The sequence below is a fragment of the Manis pentadactyla genome, chromosome 7 (genome assembly GCF_030020395.1).
Source record: "Manis pentadactyla isolate mManPen7 chromosome 7, mManPen7.hap1, whole genome shotgun sequence".
NCBI classification, from domain to species: Eukaryota; Metazoa; Chordata; class Mammalia; order Pholidota; family Manidae; genus Manis; species Manis pentadactyla.
The window spans coordinates 95,461,804-95,488,067 of NC_080025.1; the positions used below are offsets into that span (position 1 = coordinate 95,461,804).

Below are 26,264 nucleotides of genomic sequence, written 5' to 3' on the forward strand. Positions count from 1 at the left end.
CATTTTTCAAAAATTAAGTATGCTTGAAGTAACTGGGGTGTATGATTTTTTTCAACTGTAAATTATTCCAAATCTAAATATAGAATCAAGTATTTCTGATGAAAAATTAACATCTACCTTGAGATGTGCTATCAATATAAAATACATCCCAGATTTCAGACTCAGTGTGAAAAAATGTAAAATATCTTGGTAATAATATTTTTCTTACATTAATTACATGTTCAAATGACAATAGATTGGATTCATTAGGTTAAGTAGAATCCAACCCAGATTGCACATTGCAGGGGGTGTCATGTCTTTCTAGAGGCCTTCAGCCTGGAAGTTAGTTCCTCAGTCCTGTCACCTTCATGACCTTAATAAAGTTTTCTGAAGATGATAATCTGGTTGTATTTTAGGCTGTCCCTCAACATAAGCTTATCTTATGTTTTCTCATGCTGAATTTTTTTTTTTGGTATCAGTAATATACAATTACATGAGCAGCATTGTGGTTACTAGATTCCCCCCATTATCAGGTCCCCACCACATACCCCATTACAGTCACTGTGCATCAGTGTAGTAAGGTGCTATAGAATCACTACTTATCTTCTCTGTGCTCTACTGCCTTCCCCATGACCCCCGCTACATTATGTGGGCTAATCATAATGCCCCTTATTCTCCTTCTCCCACCCTTCCCACCCATCCTCCCCTGTCCTTTTCCCTTTGGCAACTGTTAGTCCATTCTTGGGTTCTATGAGTCTGCTGCTGTTTCTTCCTTCAATTTTTGCTTTGTTCTTATGCTCCACAGATGAGGGAAATCAGTTGGTACTTGTCTTTCTCCACCTGGTTTATTTCACTGAGCATAATACCCTCTAGCTCCATCCATGTTGTTGCAAATGGTAGGATTTGTTTTCTTCTTATGGCTGAATAATACTCCACTGTGTATATGTACCACATCTTCTTTATCCATTCATCTACTGATGGACACTTAGGTTGCTTCCATTTCTTGGCTACTGTAAATAGGGCTGTGATAAACATAGGGGTGCATATGTCTTTTTGATGCTGGGAAACTGTATTCTTAGGGTAAATTCCTAGGAGTGGAATTCCTGGGTCAAATGGTATTTCTTTTTTGAGTTTTTTGAGGAACCTCCATACTGCTTTCCACAATGGTTGAACTAGTTTACATTCCCACCAGCAGTGTAGGAGGGTTCACCTTTCTCTGCATCTTCACCAGCATTTGTTGTTCCTATTCTTTTCTGTGTTGGCCATTTTAACTGGTGTGAGGTGATATCTCATTGTGGTTTTAATTTGCATTTCCCTGATAATTATCTCATGGTGAATTCAAGTTATACATTTGGTGCTGGAATTGCCCAGAAGTGATGTTGAGATCTCACTGGATCCTGTCAGTGAGAAATCCTGATTCTCCTTGTCTAATTTCTGGCATTGTGAACTTTGGTCACTTGACTTAGTTCTGTCAGGTTTGTCTAGGGATTCTTAACCTACCAGTCAAAAGGAGAAAATGACTATGAAGTTTTAGTCAGGAGCCGGGAATCTTCCTGAGTTCTTCATCTAGGCCACCACTCTGATTTTACTTCATGCTGGAAATAGTCTTTATTCCTTCATCTGGTGTAAATCTTGGCAGCTGACACAGCTTTTGCCTCTCTTTCCAAAGTTTGTGTTGAATTTAGTTTTCACCACTTTGAAGCCCATTCAGAAAACACCATTCTATAGCTTAAGGTCTTCTCTTTCATTTGGCTGAAGAAAAGTAGTTAATATATTCACTGAAAGGGAGTAGGTTAGAATATGCTAACAGAGTTCTGGTTTTTTTTGTTTTTGTTTTTTGTTTTCTTTTTTAAGATGGTATCTAAACTGCAGGTGGTCTGAACAGATTGTGGATGGGGAGACATTTTTACTTGACTGACTAATATGCTGTATGTAAACATTTACTACAGTTATCACTTACTGAATCCTACCGTTTGCATGTTCTACTGTAACAGCATATAGTTACATATCTAGAAGACAGAGATATTTATCCTTGTGCCTACAGAGTATGTTGGATATGTGTTGAAAATAGTACAGCTGTGTTACCTCCATTTTCTTGTGTGTTTGTTCAGTATGCATATCTCATATTTATCTGACTAGATTTAACTGAGGCATATATATGCTTGTTCTGGGCTGGTGTGTAGACCTTAGTACTCAGGGCACCTCACTCTGCAAGACAGAAACCAAGCAGAGTGGTATGGTGAATCTATCCCTTTATAACTGGTTCCTCAGTAATGTTATATTACATGGTGTTGTTTTTCCATTGCTAAAGGTACAGTAAACTCTTTAATTAACATAACTGGGTATAATATATTTTGAAGAATAATGTCTGTAATAGGAAAAACAATTAAGAATAAATAAAAGCGCTGTTGGCTTTGAGGAGTGTGGTAGACTAGGCATTTTGAAAACCCCCTCTTTATAAAACAGATGCTGAAACATTTTCACAAATGTACCATTTTAATTTTGCTGTTGAGCTCCCAAGAAAACAAGAGCAATCTCTAAAGGGCAGGGGAATAAAAGGAGTAGGTGAAACCAGGGTAGAAAGCAGAGTCAAACATAGAAGCTTATGCTGCTTTAGGGGCAAATCAAAGTACCAGAAATCTACAGCTTTGTGATTAACAGTTTCATTGGGAATAGGAGATGCTCTCAAGAAGTTATACCCTCAGTAAAAGGGTGGGCTGGGAAAAACCTGCAGCCTGCGAGATGAGCTGTCAGTCCTTGCTAAAGCTCAGAGTAGGGGAGGAGGGAATCCTTTGGGAATTTGTAAACATAGATCTGTCCTCACAAGGATATTGGTTCAATTTTATATTGCCCCTAGGATGAAGGAATTTCCAGGCCAGGAAATTGAAATGGTTACAAGTAGCTCTTCTTAGCCACCTAGTGGAAATAAACCCAAATCTTCTCTGGAAAACATACTCTTATTCTAGTCTCCTAGCAGATGAAGTTCAGTCAAACATGAATTTGTAGTGTGAAACTGTCAGTAAACACACCATTATGTATAAAAGCTACAGAAAGAGCAAACCATAGATACGGACTCATGCAAATATCAGAAACTAGGAGATATTTATTAAGAAAATATAATCTTGAAAACAATGAGCAAGTTCTCCATATTAAGACTATCAATAATGATCAGTTGAATTTGAAAAAGGGCCAAGAACAAATGGAAATGAAAAGTATATTTTAAAAATACAACAACTCAGCAGATGGGTTAAAGAGCTAATAAAAGTTGAAAGAGAATTAGTGAAATGCAAATGACATTGGAAGAAATCCCTTATAAGGTAGCACATAGGTGTAAGGAAATAGAGGATGTAAAATAAGATTAAAAGACACAGTAAGAAGTTAGAATGATGTTTTTATGAAATTGTACTCAGAGATATAATAGCTGAGATTTTTCTATGACTGGTTAAAGCATGAATCAGTAGATTCAGGAAATTCACTGAATACCGACCAGGATAAATATGAAGTCAACATCCAGACATACCGCAGTGAACTACAGAATACCAAAGGCAAAGAGAAGATCTTTAAAGTAACCTGATAGAAAAAACAGATGCCTTGTTAGTAATGATTGGGCTATGAGCATGCCCCTCAACAGCAACAATGAAAGCCAGGAGGTAGTGGATGATATTTTCCAAATTCTGTGTAAAATTATATTTCAATAACAATAGTGAAAAAAGATATTTCAGACAGATAAAAAAGGAATGCATTTAACCACCCACAAATCATCACCAAAGTAACTTCCAATGGTGTATTTCAGGAAAAGAGAGGACCAGCAAAGCCAAATTTGATCTTCAGAACAGACCAATTGTATGGTGGGATGAATAGGGAATGAATGTGGGGGAGGGGAAGAAAAACTCATAGTCTTGGGAATAAATCAGGAATGATAGCATAGAAAGAACAGAAATTCAAAGATCTTAAAATACAATTAAGAAATTTGAAAACTTAAAATGGATAAATTTTTGGAACAATGCTATTTACTAAAACTGTCTCAAGATATAATAAAGCCAAATAGTCCTATAACTATTAATAATGAACCAGTATGAAATAAAAAGAAAAAATTAACCAGTAGTTTGAAAAAAAATCTTCCAACAGAGAGAATAACAAGCTCTGGTGGCATTACAGATGAATTCCAGGAAGCCTTCAAGAAACATCTCATTTATGATTCCAGAGATGAGAAAAAGGGTGAATACTCAAAAATTATTCTGTGAGGCATGTCTAATTTTCATAAAAATGAGAAAAGAAAAATTATAGGCCAGCCTGCTTATGTACACATAGATGCAAATGCACTAAGCAGAACATAATTAAATTCACCAATTTATGAACAAGTTGGGTTCATTCTAGGAAAACATGTGTTATCTAGTATTATAAAAGTAATGTAATTTATCATATTAATAGATTAAGAAGAGAAAATATCATTTCGAGAAATGCCAAGAAATCTTAAGGTATCATTCAACATTCATTCATAACAGAAACTCTTGGAAGGCATTTCTAACTCATTAAAGAATAACAAGATCCTTACAAAAAACTTATATCAGGGGATATGGTAATTCCTGTAGCATTAGTGCTAATGGTGAAATACAGGAAGAACCAAAATGACTACCGGAAATAGAATAAATTAATTGTACATTCATACAAGGTAGTACTATATAGTAGTGGGAATAAATGAACTTCATACACATTCATTCTTAGGAATATATAGGTATACCTCAAAAATAAATAGTAATTGAAATACCTTAATGCATAGTATAAAACTATTCATATAAATTTCAAAAACAAAAAATTTAACAGGTTAGCAAATAGAAGTACATACTTATATAGTGAAAAAAATTGGGAATATTAAATAAAAATTTGATGGTTAATTTTATATGGTGGGAAGGAGAGGGATAAAATTGAGAAGGCCATGAAAAGTTATTAGTTAACAGTATTTCTTAAACTGGATGGTGTGTATGTTCACAAGCATACCTTTTTATGTGTATGTAATTTTTCTTGATAAAATATTTGAAAAGCTAAGAGAATTGCAGTTTTTGTTTATAGAAGTGTCACTTATAAAAAAGTAGTACATAACATATAATGAAAGACTATTGGAGTGCTAATATTCTTGCCTGCATAGTAGAAAATTAAGACACAGAATTGAAAGTTGAAACCCAAAGGATTGAGTATGGTTATTTAAAGTTAAAATCATAAGAACTAAAAATATAATTGTTATATATTGTGAGGAGGATAGGAGAAAATATAAAGTGGAAAAATTACCTTCTTTTGCAAAGCTGGTAACCTAGTGTAATGTCTAAACTTGATAAATCAGGAAACAGCAACTTGTGCACAGAATTGAGAAGAGAAATTGCAACAGAAGAATTGGAGAGTGAACCTGTGTTTCCAATTGTTCTTGCATTATAAGCTCTTCTGTACTCCTTGAGCTCTTAGCATGTAAATACACTCTATGTTAATAAGAACCAAAATCAAGAGTTGGCCTATCAAGAAAAAAAATGAACCAGTCTTTTATTTGGTGTAAAACAAACTATTCTATAGAGATGAGACGGTAGGTGAGCCTTGGAAAAAATAATCGCTTGGTGAAATTTCTCATACTGTGCTGTTTTTGGCTCCAGAGTTTTATTTCATGAATTTTCTTCAGTTCATTTTGTACTATTGATAATCTCTAGTTTGTTTGTTTTTTTTAATCCAGAGGTCTTTTTTTAAAGAAGGAAGTGATTTATTCTTACATGGAATCTCTAGAGAATTCCCAGGTAGGACCCCAGCTGTACAATGAAAATCAAGAGGAAAAATTGTATTTATAGAAATCCAATAACAGAGCAAAACTTTGCTGATGTATAGAGTAATGATAACATTATTTATTGATAGTCTACCTCACTTTTTGAGTAACTGTGAGTTTGCTCTTTGAAAGCCTTCTACATTTGCCCAATAATTACACTGCAGATTTCTTTGCATTTTCTTTTTAAAATCTAAATTGTAAATGTTGGCATAACCAGAGCTATAGAATTGTAGCTTCTCTTTCTCTGGCTGTTTGAATGTTAAGAGTGTGTGTGTTTTCTCCTTAGGCAAATCAAGAGCTTGAGGCATTAGAAGAAGAAATGTTGCAGATGCAAGAATCTGCTCATCTTTTTGAAGTGGCCCTTCCAGAGTACAAGCAAATGAAGCAGTGTTGCAAAGAAATAAAATTGCTCAAGGGACTCTGGGATGTCATTATTTATGTTAGAGTAAGACTTTGCCTTTTGAAAGCATGCTTTTTTTTTCTTCTTTCCTTTTAGTAGTTCTTTTGTATAACTATGCATTGGCAGTGTCTATATCATTCTATTTGGGTTTTATAATATCTTGAAATATATGGACATTATATTCCCCCATCCCCAGGATTAGAGTTCATGTATCTGTTAAAAGATTCTTTTCTGAATTATTAGTTGTTTTTATTGTTAGATATGGATGAAACTGTGTATAGTGAGTTATCAGCTTCAAATCCTTTTTGGGGATTAGATGAGATATAAATAAAATAGTATATATTACACATGTATGGTCACTTGGGCAACAAACTCATGTCTATACCCATGCTTATAGCCTGTGTATGTACATATTTAAATAAATGTGTGTATGGTTAATTAGATTACAAACTTAGGTATAAAAATAAGTTCTAGGAAACTAGGCATATTGCTACATGCATTATGCATAATTTTATTTGAAGTTAGTTGAAAATCACATAGAAATATATTAACAAGACAAATATTGTCAAGAAGTTAAGAGAAATGTATTCATAATGGTTGCAGATTGTCTTATGAAAACACCTTATGTTATATGTAGGTTTATAAAAATCTGGTATTTAATGGTAATATATTTATCAATTCAGAGTACTCAGGATTAAATGATAATGATGGTTTATGTATGGAATTTGTCATTGCTACTAGAAATTAATTATTGTAATGTTTTAGCCTTAAGTTTGACATGTTCTGACAACTTTTCTGTTTTGGTGATTGGGAAGTTTTGACAAGTGCAGTTAATATTTAAATAACTGACTTCCCACTGAATGATAGAGTTACTGTATCATCAGTTTATATATTTTGCTGTGGAGACTTGCTTTCACCAAATGTTGTTGACATTTTTATCTGCTTGTACGTTTCCAGAGAAGCATTGATAATTGGACTAAAACCCAGTGGAGACAGATTAATGTGGAACAGATGGATGCAGAACTCAGAAGGTTTGCCAAGGCAAGTTCCATAACTGTCTATTCCAACAATTTATCTTTCTCAGCCCCACCTCCTTCCATGTTCCCTAACCCAGTATCTGATGTGTTGGGCCTCGTGTCCTTATTTACTTCAAACAGAATGATAGGAGATGGTACTTTTTTTTTTAACTCTCAGTCAGTTGCACTTCTAATCAAGCCTGCCTTTCTGTAAGTGAATGGATAAAAGCATATTAGGGCTAATGAATTTGAGCAGCAACTCCCATCATGAGCTTCCTGTGGAAGGAAGGGATGTAGAGATCAAGAGTACAGGGCTGAGAGGTTGGGTTTATGAAGATTTTGAATTCTTTCCTTAGCAGCTGTAAGTATTTTGAATCTTAAAAGATACCATTTGGTTCTGGAATTTGGGACAACTCATTTAAGTATGTCTCATGTGGCCATGTGTGAAATACCGTGCTATTTGTTCTTATTCTTGATTGTTCCAGTACCCTAGGGGGATCAATATATACAGAACTGAATTTATTTCAGGTTAGCTCAGTTTGGTTTGATATCTAGTCCCCATAGCCATATGCCCTTTGAAGAGAGTGGAGGCTCTGGGTAAAGCCAAAATGTCTAGCCATGAAAGGCAGTTAAATAGTTTGCTTTCTTCTCACCCTAGAATATCCTTGCCTCTACTCAGTCTTGTGCTCACCTCCTACCAGCTCTTCCTGTTTTTTTCTCCCACAATATCCTGGCCCCATAGACCCTAACTAAGATGTCCCATCATACTTTTGGATATCATGAGGTCACTGTCCCTCAGTACTGTGCTCACTCCCTAGTTATCTCCTCTACGTTTGATCATCTCACCTCAGAGTGAGTTAAATAGTCGTCACTCTTAGCTGACGTTGTTATGTTTTCTAACAAGTATAGCATTGTCCTTTGCGCTGAGTTTGTTGTTTTGTTATGGGGTTTTTCATTGCTGATTGTTGATGTTCCTTGGGCCAAGAAGACAGCCAAGTCCAGGGCCCTATTTGACACCTTAAAGTCATGAAATATGTAAGTTTCAAAGAGCACACACTCAAAGGTAACTAATATTCCAAGGTGACCATTTGAAACAGGTCAGGAAGGCTTTACTAATCCTGGTAGCAATCTCAGTTTTCCACCAATGTTTCTAGAGGTAACCCTCTTCATTCCACACGTCCATTAAACTCTGTTACTTCCCTACATTTACTGTCCCATGAGTCATGGGACATCCAGTTAGAGCCTATAAGTAAGAAATCAGTGAATCCACATGCCTTGTACATAATGGATTTGTAATATGTAAGTAACTGGATCCTTTCCTACTTCTCTGGTTTTAGTCCTTAACCTAGGGGCTTTAATGTTTTCACTGTCTCTAGTAACCCAGGCAAATGTTTATTTATTCTTTTAAAGGATGCAAACTATAACGTGTTTTATATTTAGAGACCTGTGTGTGTGTGTGTGATTCACTTTTCTTTAGGAAATCTGGTCACTAGACAAGGAAGTCCATGTCTGGGGTGCTTATGCAGGCCTGGAAGATATGGTGAAGGACATGTTGACCTCTCTGAAAGCTGTCACGGAGTTACAGAGCCCTGCCCTCAGAGACCGGCACTGGCACCAGCTAATGAAGGCCATTGGGGTAAGTTCTCTGGGTCTCCTTAATTGACTGTTTTTGTGACTGAAATGTTACTCCTTGGTTTACATTCATTTGGGATGAAGTGAAATTTGTGACAAGGTTTCTGTGCAAATAGGAGAGGCCAAGCTTCTTGAGATAGGATCACCAGGCTGAGTATGCAAAGATCCTAGTTTTAAACCCCTACTATGGACTAAATGTGCCCCCTGCTGCCCACCCCAACCCCTGCCCATTCATATGCTGAAGCCTAATCCCCAATGTTGATGGTTTTGGGAGGTGTGGCCTTTGGGAGATAATTAGATCATGAGGGTAGAGCCTTCCTGAATGGGAAAAGTGCCCCTAGAAGGGGATGGAAAGACCAGAGCGTTCTTCTCTCTGTGATGTGTAGACACAAGAAGACAGACATTTGTAAACCAGAAGAGGACCTTCACCCAGAACCTGACCTGCTGGCACCTTGATCTCAGACTTTCAGCCTCTAGACTGTGAGAAATAAAGCCATGCAGTGTGTGGTATTCTGTTATAGTGGCAGGAACTAAGGCCACCCCCCTTTTATCTCTTACTGGCTATGTGATCTCAAGCAAGACACTTAACCTCTCTATTTTGAGTTTTTAAATAATAAAAAGAGAGGGCTGCTGTTTGCTCTCATGTTATCAGAGGAATCTTGCAAGGATCAAATGAAATACTGTGGAGGCATTTTATAAAGCACGACCTGTCTGCAAAGAATCTGACATATTGTGGAGAACATCAGAGGGTATAGATGTGAATTTAGGGGCAGAGAGAATTCTGAAATTTGTGATTTTTTCCCCCATACAATTCATTTACCAATGTCATTTTTGATGGCCTTTTTTGATAATTTTTATTTTATTGCAGAATGTAAAATGATGTCTCATGTGCCCATTGCACTTGAGGTTCTATTTCCTTGCTTTTGTACACCTATTGAAGAGCAAATATAACAACCTTACACTTTATTTGTCAGGGAAGGTGACCTTTATGAGTTTAAAATATGTAAAGGCCAGCCTGATGTGTGTGTTTTTTCCTAGGCACACATTGGAAAGAAGGGGTCTCATGATTGGAAAACTAAATTTGCCAAGTAGGGAAACTGAGGAAAATAGCCACCCAGTGAAGTGAGGGTGGCCTAGGTGTTAGTTGTCCGGCCCTAACACTGAGTAACTCTGGGATCTTGGATCATTTACCTGCTTTCTCCCTACGTCAGTTGCTCCTTCCAGAAAGTAAAAATAATGCTACAATGTTTTCCCTGTAGACTTAGTGAACAAATTGGAGATGAGATAATATAGATAGATAGATAGATAGATAGATAGATAGATAGATAGATAGATAGATAGATAGATAGATAGATAGATAGATAGATTAGATAGATAGATAGATAGATAGATAGATAGATAGATAGATAGATAGATAGATAGATGATAGATAGATAGATAGATAGATAGATAGATAGATAGATAGATAGATAGATAGATAGATAGATAGATAGATAGATAGATTGTAGTAAGTGCTTACTAAGTGGTCCCTGAAGCTATTATTATTACAATAATTTCCATAGAGTCTTTTAGACATTGGATATTTAGACTTTGTACTTCACAGATGTATTTATTCATGTAGAAAACCTTTGCTGATCTCTGAATAGATTGTGTGCCCATCTCCCTCCTACATCCCCTCCACTGAGCTGTCTCCTCACCATGGTCTCTTGGCTGTATTGTGCCTTTCTGTCAGCTAGAAAAGGACACCTTCTCTGGCAGATAATCTAGAAAATAGTACCTTCCTCCAAGCTGTCCCAGGGTATCAGAGCAGCAGCTAGACTCAGTTGTCACCTGGGGTGGGTGTCCATTTTCAGTGCACAGACTGCACACTACTCAGGAGGGCCATGATTCATTCCTGCTCATTGTTTCTCTTAAGACACAGCTGGGTTCCTGGCCCCCATCAGCTCTGGAGTGAGGTCAAAAGTGATGCAGAGATAGGGTGACTAACTCACCTGGTTTGCTCAAGACATTCCAAGTTTGGGCCCTGTAAGTCCCACATCCCGGGAAACCCCTCAGTCCTGGGCAAACTGGGTTTAGTCCCTCTAAGTGAAGAGGTGGGTGGATGGTGATGAGCAGTGTTAGAGGCTGGGGAAAGCCTGGCAGCTTCTAAGAAGCAGGGACTGGATATTAGCAGGAGCGGGAAAGGAAATGGCTTTGCTGCAACCATGTGGTGGGGGCAGCTCTTCATTTGTGAGGGGCAAGAGTGAGTCTGGGCACCTAGGAAGAGCTAAGAGTTTCTTAGCAAGTACTAAGGTTGGGGGTGGGGAGTCAGCACAATGATAAGGAAGTAAATGTGAATTATTTTTTTGCATGGTAAATATGAATAATGATTAAGATTTTTTTTTTTGGCCAAGGAACTAAGATTAAATTAGTGATAAAACTAGGTTAAATCACGGCAACAACTGGGAATTATTTTCAGTGAATAGAGGACTTTAGGAAGACAAACCAAATGAACTACTTCCTGATTCCTGGGATTTCAACCAAATTGTAATAAATGAACAATGTGACTCTCTTTAAAAATAGGTTTTGTGGGCAAGGAGATAAAAAATGAGCTGACAAGAGAAGGATATGAAATAAAAGAAAGTACTGTAGTGTGAACAAGGCATAAACCATAGCCCTGCCTGCTGGTGGGTGGTGTCTTCGTAATTTTGGGTTAAAAAGTAATGTCTTTGGTTGTCCACACCTTGCAGAACTGGAGATGCACTTAGCTAACTTCAGTATATTTAGCTATGATTCATTTCTCTGGCCATTAGTTAAAAGGAACCATTAATATATACAGAATATAAATTTTGCCTGATTTTCTTCCTTATTAGGTCAAATTTTCAATAAACGAAGCCACAACTTTGGCAGATTTATTAGCCTTGCGGTTACACCAAGTGGAAGATGATGTGCAAAGCATTGTGGACAAAGCCGTGAAAGAACTGGGGACTGAAAAGGTAGTGTGCTCAGGGCTATTTTTTTTGCACATAAGCAGACTCAGAAGTCCTCATGCCATGGGTGTGTGGACTCCTGAGTCCCAGTTTGTTCCATACTGCTAATTCATGTGCGACTTGGGCTGGAAACAGAATCCTTCTAAGGCTCAACAAATGTGTAAAACAAGAGCGCTGACTCACTGATGATGATGACAGCAAAAGGCACATACTGTTTACTTTGTAGCAAGCACTGCTGAAAGTGCTTTATCTATATTCATTTGATTCTCTGTAGCAGGTAATATCATCCCTATTTTATAGATGAGGAAATTGAGGTATAGGGAAGTAATTAACTTACCCAGGTTCACCCAGGGAACTGGGATTCACAGGTACTCAGAGTACTACCTATATCATGCCGGCTAATTTGTAAACCATGCCTTCCATAACTTTTGTAGTTCCTTCCTGCTCTAGTGTTCTGTTTCAGTGAATGACATAAAACTTTGATCCAATAGAAATTTGATGTTGGTGTGAGGCTTGTTTCTCTTCTGTCGTGGAATTCATTCTCTAAACTTCATCACCCTGAATTATTTGGAGGGAAAAAAATTGAAACCAGTAATCTATAACTTTTTAATGAAAATTGTAAAAAGTTTTTAAAAATTCCAGATGATAGCCTAGATATTGGGTCTGACTTAACTTTTGTGCACATAACTGAACACTGTTTATGCCTAGGTTATCAATGAAATCAGTCAGACCTGGGCCACCATGGAGTTCTCTTATGACGTTCATTATCGGACAGGCATTCCGTTGCTCAAGTCTGATGAGCAACTTTTTGAAACTCTAGAGCACAACCAAGTAAGATGGATTTTTATTACAGGCTTTTTTCTTTTAAATTATGATTTTAAACTTTTTCCAAGTTCCAGTATTCAATATTTATTCATTCGGCATCTAATTATACCAGGCTCTACACATGGTACCATTTCAGATCAAAAGGTAGGAATACTTTTTCTCAAGGAACTTGCCCTTAAGTAGGGAGACAGACCAAAAGGCTCCAGGGGGTCTAAAAGGAGGCAGAGAGGCTCTGATGGGGAGGGTGAAAGACTCAGGGAGGGCTCTGTAAAGTGAGGGGAGCTCCTGTGGAACCTTGAAGGATGGGCTGGATTTCAGCAATGAATGGTGATCAGAAAAGGGTATTACAGACAATGAGGACAATGTTGGTGGCATCTTGGAAAGTATCTGCCATTCAGAGGTAATTTTAAGAGTTTAGTTTCTTGGGCATATAGATTTTCTTTCAGAGAAATAAAAAGTAAGGCTGGAAAGACCATCCATAGCACAGCATGAGCATATGTGCTCTTGAATTCTAAGGCTATGAGCTGGCATCTTTTTGGACATGAGAGATAAGAAACGTAAAAGAGTAAAATGACTCAATAGTAGGTGGGGAGGTCATTGTTGGTGTCCTGAGAATTGATCAACAAGACAATGAGGGGTAAAGTAGATATGCCAGCTGATAATATAGCTTCAGAAAAGGCTGTGTTTGGTGAATAAGAAGAGGAGACATAAACGAGGCAGACAGTAAGTGTTTAGAGAAATAATAGAAAAAGGAGACTGCAATATCATAGAAACTACAGGCAAGGTTTTTCCCCACAGAAAAGTCAAAAGTCATGGAAACAACCTGTGTATTGACTAATGGGTGAATAGATAAAGAAAATGTGATACATATATGCAATAAAATATTATTCAGCCATAAAAAAGGAAATCCTTTCTTTTGCAACAACATGGATGGACTTGGAGTGCATTATGCTAAGTGAGATAAATTAGATAGAGAAAAGGCAAATACTGTATTTATAACTGGAATCTAGAAAAGCTGAACTCAGATTCAAAGAGTAGAATGATGGCTACCTGAGGCTGGGGAGTGGAGGAAAGGTGGAGGTGTTTGTCGAAGAATACAAACTTCCAGGTGTAAGATAAGTTCTTGGGTTCTAGTGTACAACCTAGTGACTATACTTAACAACACTACCATATACTTGAAAGTTGTTAAGAGAATAGACTTAAATATTATCACCACAAAAAGAAATTATGTAGGGGAGAGAGGTGTTAACTAACTTTACTGTGGTAACTATTCCACAATCTACATGTGTGTCAAATCATCAAGTTGTACACTTTAAGTTTACACAATGTTATATGTCAATAATATCTCAATAAAGCTGGGGTGGGGGGAAGGAGAATCAAATGTATTAAATACTTAGAGCTGAAGGAGAATGAGAAGAGGTCAGTCTACTCAGTGACTGTCTGAGATTTCAGTGCCAGAGAATGTGAGATGTGCTCATGAAATGGCGTGGCACTAAAGCAAGCCTTGGTGTTAAGAAAGCTGCAGTTTGGTAGTAGACTGAAAGGGGAGGAAAATGGAAGCTTGAAGGCTTATTAGCAAGCTGGAGGGAAGCTTGTTTTATTTTTTCAATATTAGAGAAAAAAAGACCTTCCACCTTGGAATGATTAGTAGGCAGGGGCCAGGAGAGCATGAGAGGATGAAAGAATAAAATTTAATCCTAAAGCTGGGCCCCAGTGCACAATCATTTTTTCTGCTTATAAAAAGATACATGGTCTTTTTGTAGAAGATGTGAAATAGTTGCTGATATTTATAATTTTTCTCATGGAAAAAAAATGTTAATATACAGTGCCATTAATGAACTCATTTAGCAAACAATTTACTGAATGCCTATTCCACGCACTGCATGCTAGGTCCTAGGAACCCAACAATAAACAGAATAGGATGGTCTCTCCCTCATGGAACTTACAGTCTACCAATTTAGCTGTTACTTTAAATTCTTTGCCTTTCTTATAGGTTCAGCTGCAGACTCTGCTTCAGAGTAAGTATGTGGAATATTTCATTGAGCAAGTCTTAAGCTGGCAAAATAAACTAAACATAGCAGATTCAGTCATCTTTACTTGGATGGAGGTCCAGCGAACTTGGTCTAACCTAGAAAGCATCTTTGTTTGTTCAGAAGATACTCGAATCCAGCTTGTAAAAGATGCTGGAAGATTTGATGGAGTAGATGCGGAATTTAAGGTTCGTAGAAGCAGACTGTTTTGTACATAGCAAAGGTTTCCGAACAATATGAAAATCTTGTAAAGAAACATGATTTGGGGTATTATATTTATAAAAATAAGTGTACTTTGCGTTTCAAGAAACAGGTCAGGAAACTTTCTGTAAAGGGCCAGATAGTAAATATTTTAGACTTTGGAGTTTTATATGGTCTGTCACAAGTACTAAATGCTACCATTGTAGGGTGAAAGAAAAAGAAACCCACAAATGAGTGGGTGTGGCTGTGATCCAGTAAAACTTTATAGACACTGAAATTTGAATTTCATATAATTTTCATGTGTTACAAAATATTATGCTTTTGATTTTTTTCTTCAACCAGTTAAAAATGTAAAAACCCTTCTAGCTTCAGGCTATACAAAAATTGGCAGTAGGCCAGCTGTTTTGCATAGGCCATAGATTGCCTACCTCTGCTGTAAGGCAATGCAGAGTCATCCTCATTAAGTAAAAGACTGAGGAGGGGAAGAAGTGACAAAGTAATACTAGCAGTTATTTATTTGTTTCATAAGAGCCACAGAACACATGGAGATATACACATAGTAATGATACATGATTTAAGGTATGTTCAGCCAAAAATAATGGGTATACCCTTTTATATAGAAATGGGATTTATATATTTTCTTCCTACCTAAACTGGAACATGCAGAGGAATTGTATTTAACTTTTAAGGAGGAAACAATAGACAGTTGCTTAGTATTCAACTCATTTTTTTATATGTGAATGTACTCTCTCTCTTTTTATTTGTTTGGCTTAGAAGAGAGAAATCCTGTGTGGACCCAGAGTGGTGGTAATGCCTATAGAATTTATTTTGATAAAAACTGTGTGATTACATTTCTTTTGATCTTCATCTAGAAGCTGGAAAGCAAAAGTGAACAGACATGGTGTTAGAAGTCTCTTTAACCTTGATATCTTATAGCTTGTTTCTTCTTCATTTTTTAAATTCTCAAAATGGATGAAAAATTCAGGAAAGTACTTTCTAATATCAACTGCTTCGTGTTGTACTTTCACACAGGAGTTGATGTTCAAGACAGCTACAATAAAAAATGTCTTAGAAGCCACATGCAGAACTAATCTCTATGAGAAACTTAAAGATTTACAGTACAGGTAAGAATACAATTATAAAATGATCGATTTGTTAAAGTTTTATGAGATTTGTTTCAAATACTTAACAATATTTAACATCATGTTATTGTAGGTTACCTAATTGTTCAGGCCAAGGCTTATAGTTACCTAAATGCCTTGGACATATGTATTGTTGCATTTATATTGTGAGTTAATGCAAACAAATCCAAATATACTTATTTGCTGAAAGGACTATCATAATAGTAAAATTAGAATATCTTTTCATCAAGAGAATCAACTTGATGATTCTCAATCAAATGATTGATTGATCAGTTCTTTTATTGAACCATCCTACAAGTATTTATTAAGTATCTACCATATGCCAGGAATTAGGAATGCACTCAATGATTTTACATCCTTTAGTTTGTATGTACTATTATATTGGAAATTATTCTTAGCATGTTATTACTTTTGAAATCCTTGTCCTATGGGCCATTTGTAATATATAGTTACAATTGTACATTACATAAATTATTACAGATTATTACATTTAAATGACACATTTAATTATTAATATATGATATATTACATATAATTATATAATTGTTTATAAAATATAATTATTTGTAATATGTAAGGGCCATTTTCACATACAATTCTACATCAGATAGTGGTAATAAGAATATTCTGACTTTTATTTAAAAAATAGATCAGCTACTCAAAGAAGAGGTTTGTGCAGAATTGCAATCACTTTTCATTGCAAGGCAGAGGAGAACCCTAGATAAAAACGTGTTACAAAAGCAGCATTATTTCATAATCTGGGAGTATTTTAGAAATAAAGTTAGCCCTCAATTGAATGCGATGGGTCTCCACAGCAGTCAGTCGTTTCTCAGTCACTGATATCTGGGGCTTGGGGCTCTGCCTGTGGCCATTCTGCTCTGCTAGGAATAATGAAGGAGAAATGATTGTGGGTCTTGTGACTCCCGTGACACCAAAGAGAATTGAAGTTTTGTAGACAGTGGGAACACAAAGACCTTAAACCAAATACATCTCAACTATTGCATTTTGTGCTCAGGTTGAGTTCCTAATACAGCTGCTTAGGAGTGTTATTAAGAAAAGTGATGAGTGACATCCACCTAAGTCTGACCTATATTTAGTCTCAACTAATGGTTGTGTGTGTCTGTATCTCCTCCTCCTTGACGTGACTTGTACGTTAGTTATTAGCAGAATGATGGTGTCAAAGAGAAGGTAGGTTACCTGTAAAAGAGTAAGCTTATTGTGGCGAATGGACAGATGAGAGGACCTGGATTTTGTTTTGTTGATGTTTTAATAAGTGAATGGGCAAGATATGCTCAGAAAGATTTTTCATTCATGCAGGCTTTCTCTTTGTGAAAAAGCTCTTGCTGAATACCTGGAGACCAAGCGTGTGGCTTTTCCACGCTTCTATTTCATCTCTTCTGCAGACTTACTTGACATTCTCTCAAAGGGAGCTCAACCTAAACAGGTAATTTTTTTTGAAAGTCTCATATTGTGTTAGCTAAGGAATGTCAGTTTCTCTGTCATTTTCAAATACCATCTACCATGTCACATGTGCCAGAAGATAGAAAATCTACAATAAAAATTCTTAATGCAGCAACCGATGGATCTCAGAGGCAGTGCTGAAGGAACTAGGAGAAGAAACTTCCTGGTTCTCAGTGAAGGGCAAGGGTATCAAATGCACAAACTTAGGACCTGTAAAAGTTAAAGAAGTTTCTTGGGCTCCAAACCCCACAGAATTCTGGGACAAGGGCAAGAGTATCTATTGCCTGTTTACCAGCTTTCCTAGGAGAGAATCGGGCACTTGGAACAAGATTATGGCTGGTAACATCTTACTACCCCCTTGACTGCAGAGTAACCTTCGTAACTATTAAGTCGGACTGATATAATTTCAGTCTCATCCTCTACCTAGCCCTGTAACTTTCCCATACCTAAACAAAAATAACATACCACCCATGACAGTATTCAAAGCAAATAAGAGCAGCTGTTATCTTTTTTCATATGAGTGCTCAGATTAGAGACAAACTTTGTACAAATCTCAAAGCACTCCTTCCCTTAAACATTGAGCGGATGTTCCTTCCGCCTGTACCTGTTCAATTGTTCACATCCATTTAGATATTACAGCCATTACAGCTGACATAGGCTGTTACTCCTGGAGCTGACTGTAGGAAAGGTTATTTTGAAGCTGGAGGTTGTGCTTCCTCATTGCAGAGTTGTCTCCATGTTCTTTCTCTACACATTTTGATGTCATTGTCTTTGGGATATGTATCTCCTCATACTACAGTTTCCTAGATTCTGTTCTTTGGGAAAAGTATTTATCTTGATTATCTCTCATATTCATCATTTCAGTTTGAACCTAAATTCAGCTGGATGGCTGGTCTTGCTACTGATAACACAAGTGTGGTCTTGCTGTTCATCACAGCACTGTTAGTCACCTTTGGCCACATTCTCAAGGTCACCACTCAGGCACCATTTCATATATTCATGCTGACTTCCAGGAGGCGTCATAAATAGAATCCCTTGGAGTATATTGACTAGGAACCCTGCATATCCATCTTTCATTTGTGTAGCACACATTTGGGCACTTTGTGTTTGTGTATGTGTGTGTAAGAAGTTTCAAACGTAGCAGTCATGCCACACTTATGCTTCAGTAATCTCTGGGGAGCAGCCTTATGACCAGCAGCTGGACCCTCTGCCAGGGGTGATTGTGTGAGGTAGAGGGTGTCATGTTCTATTCCAGGTACATGTCCCTAAAGACTTTTGTCCAAAGTACTTATAATTCTGGATTTTAAATATGTGAATCAGAAGAGAGACACATAAATTTGTAACTAAGAAAGTATTCTTTTGCTTTAATTCTTTAAACACAGCAAACACTTGGGTGACTGGTTTATTGAACAGTATTAATTACAGAGAGTACAGACATGAAACTGTTTTATTTTTGTACAATTACTAATCTCAAATGTTCCCTGATGAATCTCTTTACACTGAGTAGGAGACCCCTTTATATCATCTTGGGTAAGTATTGTAATACCCTGGCTCCCTTTTTCTTATTAAAAAATAAGTAAACCAAAAGTGGCTCAGCAATGTCTAGTTTAAAATTCCAGTCTCACCTCTGTGTCAAGGTCAGGCTTTCACGTAATAAACTTGGAGTTGGGAGGGAGACATCAATTCTTTTATTTCTCCCCCTAACCCGTTATTCATGGAGGAGGGTAGGGGTGTTGTCTCTCAGCCGCCGCCCCTTCTGCATGCTTGTTCCTGCTTCCCTGTCCCCAGCAGGGCGCATCCACAGGTCGGCTCTCCTGTGGAATACAGGGGCCAGTCATCGGGGCACAAGGGGAGCCTTCCAGCGGGAAATACTGCAGATTCCACTCCATCTCAGCGCTTCCAGTTCTTGCCCTTGGCAGTGTAATCAGCCGTCTGCTTACATCTTCCTCCTTTTCCACCTCAGCAGGTGTCCAGACAAGTGACATGTCCCAGATTCACTTCCTGCAGGCCCCTCTAGTTTCTGTGAGTGATGTTCCAGCTCCTATCACTTGATGACTTAAGGGTGAAGTTTGGGAAACAATCCCTTACCTTCCCCAAAAGGAGAGAGGAAAGCCATCGCATCCCTCCCTGGGTGGGTAGCGCACAGGTGTGAGGATGGCCACCCCCTGCAGTGTTTGCCATAGAAGGGGTGTTGAAGGTAGATGATGGTCAGGGGCTGAGACGTGTCTCACCTGGAGGGGCTCATCTGTCCTCACTTGTTTGCTGTCCTCCGAATGTGCACATACCCAGTGTCTCTTGGTCCCTAACTGAAGTCCTAGGCTCGTGTCATTCAACATATGCTTGTGACTGCTTCTCTTTACCTCCTTTCAAATAATTAAAAAATGCATCTTGCCTTAGCCAGACAACATGATGGCTCACAGATATAGATGCATCCCTGATGGACTTTTTTTCCCTTTTTACCCCTAAGGTACAGGATGATTTTTTTAAAAAATAAACTTCAAATGTGTATCTTTTAAATTATTCTTTTTATATTCACAGCATTATTTCAGTCTTTTGAAGTGTCACCTCCTCCAGTGTCAGTGAGACTGACCTGGTGGCCCTTGCACTCCCTTCTTCCTAACATCTTAATCAGAAGTTGTGAATTCCTGGATTTGGGGTACACTGCTCAGTACTAGTACTGTTCCTTAATGAATAACTAAATAGTGTAAGATGTCAAAGAGATTTTAAATTAGAATGAAACTGAATATTAAAAGCACAGCACAGAGGTTCACAGCCATCTGATAAATGCCAGCAGCAGTGCTGTCACCTCATGCTGACAGAAGGAAGTGGGTCTTCCTGCTCGCCCGCTAAAGGGGTCCAGCCAGGTGGCTACAGGATAAACACAGCTTACAGTTGTCCTAAACTGCCAGCTTTGAAGTGATTAAGGTTTTGGTGTTTTTGAAATGTCAAGATTTATATTATTTTAAATTATGCTCAAAATGTGATTTCAGTGAGATCTTTGTTTTGCTAATTAAACTTTTAACAATTCAAATTCACATAAAATGCTGTCGCCCTGTTACAAAAGGCCCATTATTAGAAAAGTATTCAGCTACCTCTGTGATGCAAATAACCACCAGGGAGACTTGTTGGGTCAGGGGACTGAGAAGGAGCTAAGAGCAGTTTGAGTCGCCTAGCACCAGTCAGGTTTTTTTCTCACCCCCCAGAAATGGCTCTGCAACATCAAGGCGCGTTCTGAATTCTTGGTCACTTAGTACAGAACAGTTTTTGCTTTTGGCAGTTATACCAAACACCCTGCCTGGCCTTGCCGCACTCTATTACCTTCTTTTCAGTATCAGAATCAGTTTCCGCCAGCAGAAAGAGCTTTTCCATCTCTGTCTTTTGTGTTACCTTCCTGAATATGCTCTCTGTAGTATGACCAAGATAACATGGCAACTCCAGCTTGTGGAATAACAATGCAGTTTCCCCCAGAAAAGACACTCTTTATGGAGAGAGAACTCATGCTGACATCTTGTGAATGGCTTGAGTTCTTCAGTGCCCCCTCCTCCACCTGCCACACTAGAAAATAGCCAAAGTGGGAGTTAGTGCAGTTAATTGTGTAATATGGTCAGCCTGAACTCATCAACCAGGGAGGTCTGATATCATTGCAATTTCCAATCTAAGCGGAAATTCCCAAGTGAAGATACTTGAGTTGGAACGCCAGGGTCATGAAATTGGTGCCCGAAATGCCTTTGGAGATTTTTAGCTGTTGGTAAGCTTGCTGGTTAAAAGCAAGATTTTTATTTTTTTACTTTTTTTATTAAGGTATCATTGATTTACACTCTTTTGAAGGTTTCACATGAAAAACATTGTGGTTACTACATTCACCCATATTATGAAGTCCCCCCCATACCCCATTGCAGTCACTGTCCAGCAGTGTAGTAAGATGGCACAGATTCACTATTTACCTTCTCTGTGCTACACTGTCTTCCCCGTGACCCTTGCCACATCATATGTACTAATCATAATACCCCTCAATCTCCTTCTTCTCCCTCCCCACCCACCCTCTCCCACCCCTCCCCTTTGGTAACTGCTAGTCCCTTCTTGGAGTCTGCTGCTATTTTGTTCCTTTAGTTTTGCTTCGTTGTTATACTCCACAAATGAGTGAAATTATTTGGTAGTTGTCTTTTTCTGCCTGGCTTATTTCACAGAGCATAATACCCTGCAGCTCCATCCATGTTGTTGCAAATGGTAGGATTTGTTTTCTCCTTATGGCTGAATAGTATTCCATTGTGTATATGTACCACCTCTTCTTTATCCATTCATCTACTGATGAACACTTAGGTTGCTTCCCTATCTTGGCTATTGTAAAGAGTGCTGCAATAAACATAAGGGTGCATATGTCTTTTTGAATCTGAGATCTTGCTTTCTTTGGGTAAATTTCCAGGAGTGGAATTCCCAGGTCAAATCGTATTTCTATTTTTAGTTTTTTGAAGAACCTTCATATTGCTTTCCACAATGGTAGAACTAACTTACATTCCTACCAGCAGTGTAGGAGGGTTCCCCTTTCTGCACATCCTCACCAGCATTTGTTGTTCCTAATCTTTTCAATGTTGGCCAGCCTAACCGATGTTAGGTCATATCTCATTGTGGTTTTAATTTGCATTTCTCTGATAATTAGCGATGTGGAGCATCTTTTCATGTGCCTGTTGGCCATCTGAATTTCTTCTTTGGAGAAGTGTCTGTTCAGATTCTCAGTCCATTTTTTAATCAGGTTATTTGCTTTTTGGATGTTGAGGTGTGTCAACTCTTTATATATTTTGGATGTTAACCCCTTATCAGATATGGCTTTTACAAATATATTCTCCCATACTGTAGGATGCCTTTTTGTTCTACTGATGGTGTCCTTTGCTGTACAGAAGCTTTTTAGCTTGATGTAGTCCCATGTGTTCATTTTTGCTTTTGTTTCCCTTGCCCGAGGAGATGCATTCAGAAAAATGTTGCTCATGTTTATATTCAGGAGATTTTTGCCCATGTTGTCTTCTTAGAGTTTTATGGTTTCATGACTTACATTCAGGTCTTTGATCCATTTCAAGTTTACTTTTGTGTATTTCTTATAAGAAATGAGCTTAATACTGGGTGACAAAGAGCACTGATGGATCTTAAAGGGGCAAACATCAAAGACCCCATATAACTGCAAGCACAGTATGTTTCAATATGGTGCTTGCATTTGGTTAACTTCATGACATAGTCAAAGTGTCTCTGTATATGAATTTCAGGAACCAGGAATATGGAGCTCAACAGTCACTCATAGTTGTTTTGACCTTCTCAGACCAGGATTAGTCCTCCTTTGCCAACTAAGAGGAGGAAGGCTCAAAATGCAGTAGCTGAGGGCATGCAAGAGTGAATGGGTTTTAGTTGAAATAAAATCAATCAAAAATCCCTTTTCTAGAGGAAGTAGAAAGCTGGAGGGGCTGTAAGATACCTCAGATAGAGGAAAGAGTTGCCCTTGAGTTTAGCAAAGGGTTGAGGATGAAATGGGTAAGAGCAGCAAAAGGGAACACACAGAAGATGGTCACAGTTTTGTCTCTGTTCACCTTCAGGTGAGCTGTGAGGAGGAGCAGCTGCTCATCTGCTCAGTTTGTCATAGACATTGCTAACTGAGGGCAGCTGCACTTGGCGTGATTTAGTAAGTAGGTCACATTCTAAGTGGATGCCTTCACAAAGAAAGACAAGTACCGTATGGTTTCACTTACATGTGAAATCTAGAAAACAAAACAAACAAAATAGAATAGACCCATAAGTATGGACAATAGATAGATGGTTACTACAGGGAGAAGGTGGGGGATGGGTGAAACAGGTGAAGGGGATAAAGAGGTACAAACTGAAAATTATGAAATAAGTTATAAGAATGGAAGTAGAACATATAGAATATAACCATTAATATTGCAATGTTTTGATATGGTAATAGAGGAATACACTTAGCGTAGCAAGCATCTAGGAATGTATATAATTACCAAGTCACTATGTTGTACATCTGAAACCAATATAATGTTATAGATCAACTTTATTCCAAAATAAATAAACATAAACATAAATAAATGGATGCCTTCATATAAAGGCAGCTTGATACCCAAAGGACTTAGGCAGTTAGGTATGAGACAAGAAAATAGATCTAATTATAAATTAATGTCATAAATTGTATATCCAATAGGGATTATCCTTGATCATCCTCATAAAATAGCCAATATAGGGTTAACCACACTGAATAATAATATTTGTAGTTTTTTTTCCTTTTGCAAATATGTGTTGCCACTGCTTAGAATTCAGTTGCACTCTCTTATTGGAATTCTCTCTATAGCCAATATGACTTAGACAACAAAATCAAAGTTATTACAATGTGGATTAAAATAAAATAGACTTAAATGTTACAAGATCCAAAAACTAAGTCATATAAATGCGGGGTCCTTCCACCAAAGAGTTTGGGCCTTGCTACTCCTGGTGCTGGCCTTTGTTTGATATCACTTGATAAAGGTTGTAAGCTCCATCTTAAATGCAGTGGATGAGGCTTCTGGCTGTAACAGATTAGCTTTTAGCAGAGTACTGTTCATTTTGGGAACAACTAGAAGAGCCAGGTAAAATGGTTAGCTAAATCTGTTTAAATGCATTGAGAGTGCTTCAAGAGTATCAAAGAAAAGTCAAGATTTCAGGGGCCAAGATAAAAGTAGAAAGAAACCACAGAGAGACTTGCTTGATACTCCCTATGCTTTTCCCACTGCAACATTTGGCAATTTATAAGATGTGACCAGTAGTCTGGGAAGCAGATCAGAGCTTTCATCAGCATCATGGAACTTGAAATAAGGAGAAAAATAAAAGAAAAATAGTGTTTACTTCAGAGAATCAAACAACAGTAATGATGGTTTCCATTTGCTTCCATGAGACAGTTTCCGGGCATGGCCCAAGGAGGGGGAACAAGGCAGAATCTGGTGGCCCTGAGTTGAAGGCTCAGAGCTAAGAGTCCAAGGAGACCAACGTGGCTAGGGTTTGCAGACTTGAACACCAAAGAGGAAAGAACTGTGGAAAGAGAAGCCAAGACTTCTGGAGGGGCTCTTCAGTGTAGACAGCAGTGGGGAATATTTATCCCTGGATCAGACACCACTCTAGTTCTGCCAAACATATCTTAAAAGCAAGATCCAAAAGTATCTTAACTGAAGTCCAGACAAAGCTCAAGAAGATAGGAATAAAAATACATTCAGCACCAAGAGGGTTAAGTTTACAATGTCTGACATCCTGTGAAAGATTTCAGGGCATGCAAAGAGGCATGAATATCTGACCCATAATGAGACCAATCAATCAAAACTGACACAGATGTTGGAATTAGCGGACAATGATACCAAAAGTTGTTATAGCTGTATCAGTACATTCAAAAAGTTAAGTAGAGATTTGGAAAATATAACAAAGCTCCATATATGTAACTACATGTCCCCAGTTGGAGTGCAGGAAAGAGAACAAATGCAAACAACAAAAAGACTTCCAAATTGATGAAAAGCAGAAATCCATAAATTCAAGGAGTTCAATGAACTCAAGCACAAGAAACAAAACTATACCAAATTGCTCAGATTGGTCAAAACCAATGATAAGTCTAAAAATAACATTATTTACAAAGAAACAAACACAAGGATGTTAAAAAGTTTCTTGATGCAGGTGAAAAGACACTAGGGCAACGACTTTAAAATAATGAAAGAAAAAACCTAGAGGTCTTTGTCCAGTGAAAATAACTCTTAAAGGCAAAGATGTCTTCAGATGTTCAAAAGCAAAGATGTCATCACCAGCAGATTAGCAAGACATGAAATATTAAAGGAAGTGTTTCAGACCAAGGATGATGATACCAGATGGAAATCTGGGTGAATAGAAAAAAATAATGAATGCTGAAATGTTAACTGTATGAAACTAGACAAAACCAGGCACATTGGCCATCCATCAGAAGGCAAGATGGTGAAGAACAGAGAGCTTTGAAATCATACAAACATGAGTTTAAATCTTGGCTTTGTTGATTAGTGGCTCTATTGTTATTTCAGATACTGTGGTATATTATTGTGAATAATTGCGAAAAGCACAAACTTCACTGCTAGTTCTTCAGTCCACAGAAATCACTGCACAAATAATAGACGTGCATCATGACTCACAACCAGTTATGTCACATCTTTCAAAGTCTGCCATGTTGGCCATCATGCATCTGCTACTCAGTTTACACCCAGACAGCACTGCATGTAAAGTGTTGCCTCCTCATCCCCACTGATGAACTCACATAACAGTTTACAAAAACACATCGAAAGGGGATTGGTAATAAAGTTTGAAGTATATATAGCAAAGCAATGAAAATTGATAATACTAGAAGTGAAATTTGAATCAAACAATGATGTGGTTATAGAAGAGAAATCTGAGTGCAGGAAAGATAACACTACACTGTTTGGAAGATTCTAGATAATGCAGCCAGAGGATTGTAGTGAACACAAACTTAGCAATATATGTGAAAACAGTGGTGGTGACAAAAAGGATGAAGATGTCCCAAGGAAATGACACCAAAAAAACAAAAAAAAGTGTTCAACCTTAAAGAAACTCTCAAAGAAATTTCAGGACACTGAAAGCTCAAAGGATAAAATGTTGGCAGCTGATCCAGACTTTGAAAGGAGCATGACAATTCTTCAAGGTATAGAAAAGGTGCTCACTCTGTGTCTTACGTTATAACATGAGAAGAAAGAGGCAAGCACTGTTCAAACTACTCTTGAGAAGCCTGTTACAAAGAGAAAATTTTCAATTTTTGATATTC

The 26,264-nt window shown here is 37.6% G+C and overlaps 1 protein-coding gene across 1 annotated transcript in view; it reads left to right on the forward strand.

The window, feature by feature from the left end:
* The window catches only part of DNAH11 (dynein axonemal heavy chain 11), a 363,375-nt gene that overhangs the window by 91,311 nt on the left and 245,800 nt on the right, over positions 1-26,264 (forward strand). The window contains exons 21-28 of the mRNA XM_057504579.1: positions 6,069-6,227; positions 7,140-7,238; positions 8,676-8,834; positions 11,683-11,805; positions 12,508-12,630; positions 14,618-14,842; positions 15,888-15,979; positions 17,315-17,441. Coding sequence (XP_057360562.1) covers positions 6,069-6,227; positions 7,140-7,238; positions 8,676-8,834; positions 11,683-11,805; positions 12,508-12,630; positions 14,618-14,842; positions 15,888-15,979; positions 17,315-17,441 — 1,107 coding nt within the window. The remainder of the gene's footprint in view (positions 1-6,068; positions 6,228-7,139; positions 7,239-8,675; positions 8,835-11,682; positions 11,806-12,507; positions 12,631-14,617; positions 14,843-15,887; positions 15,980-17,314; positions 17,442-26,264) is intronic.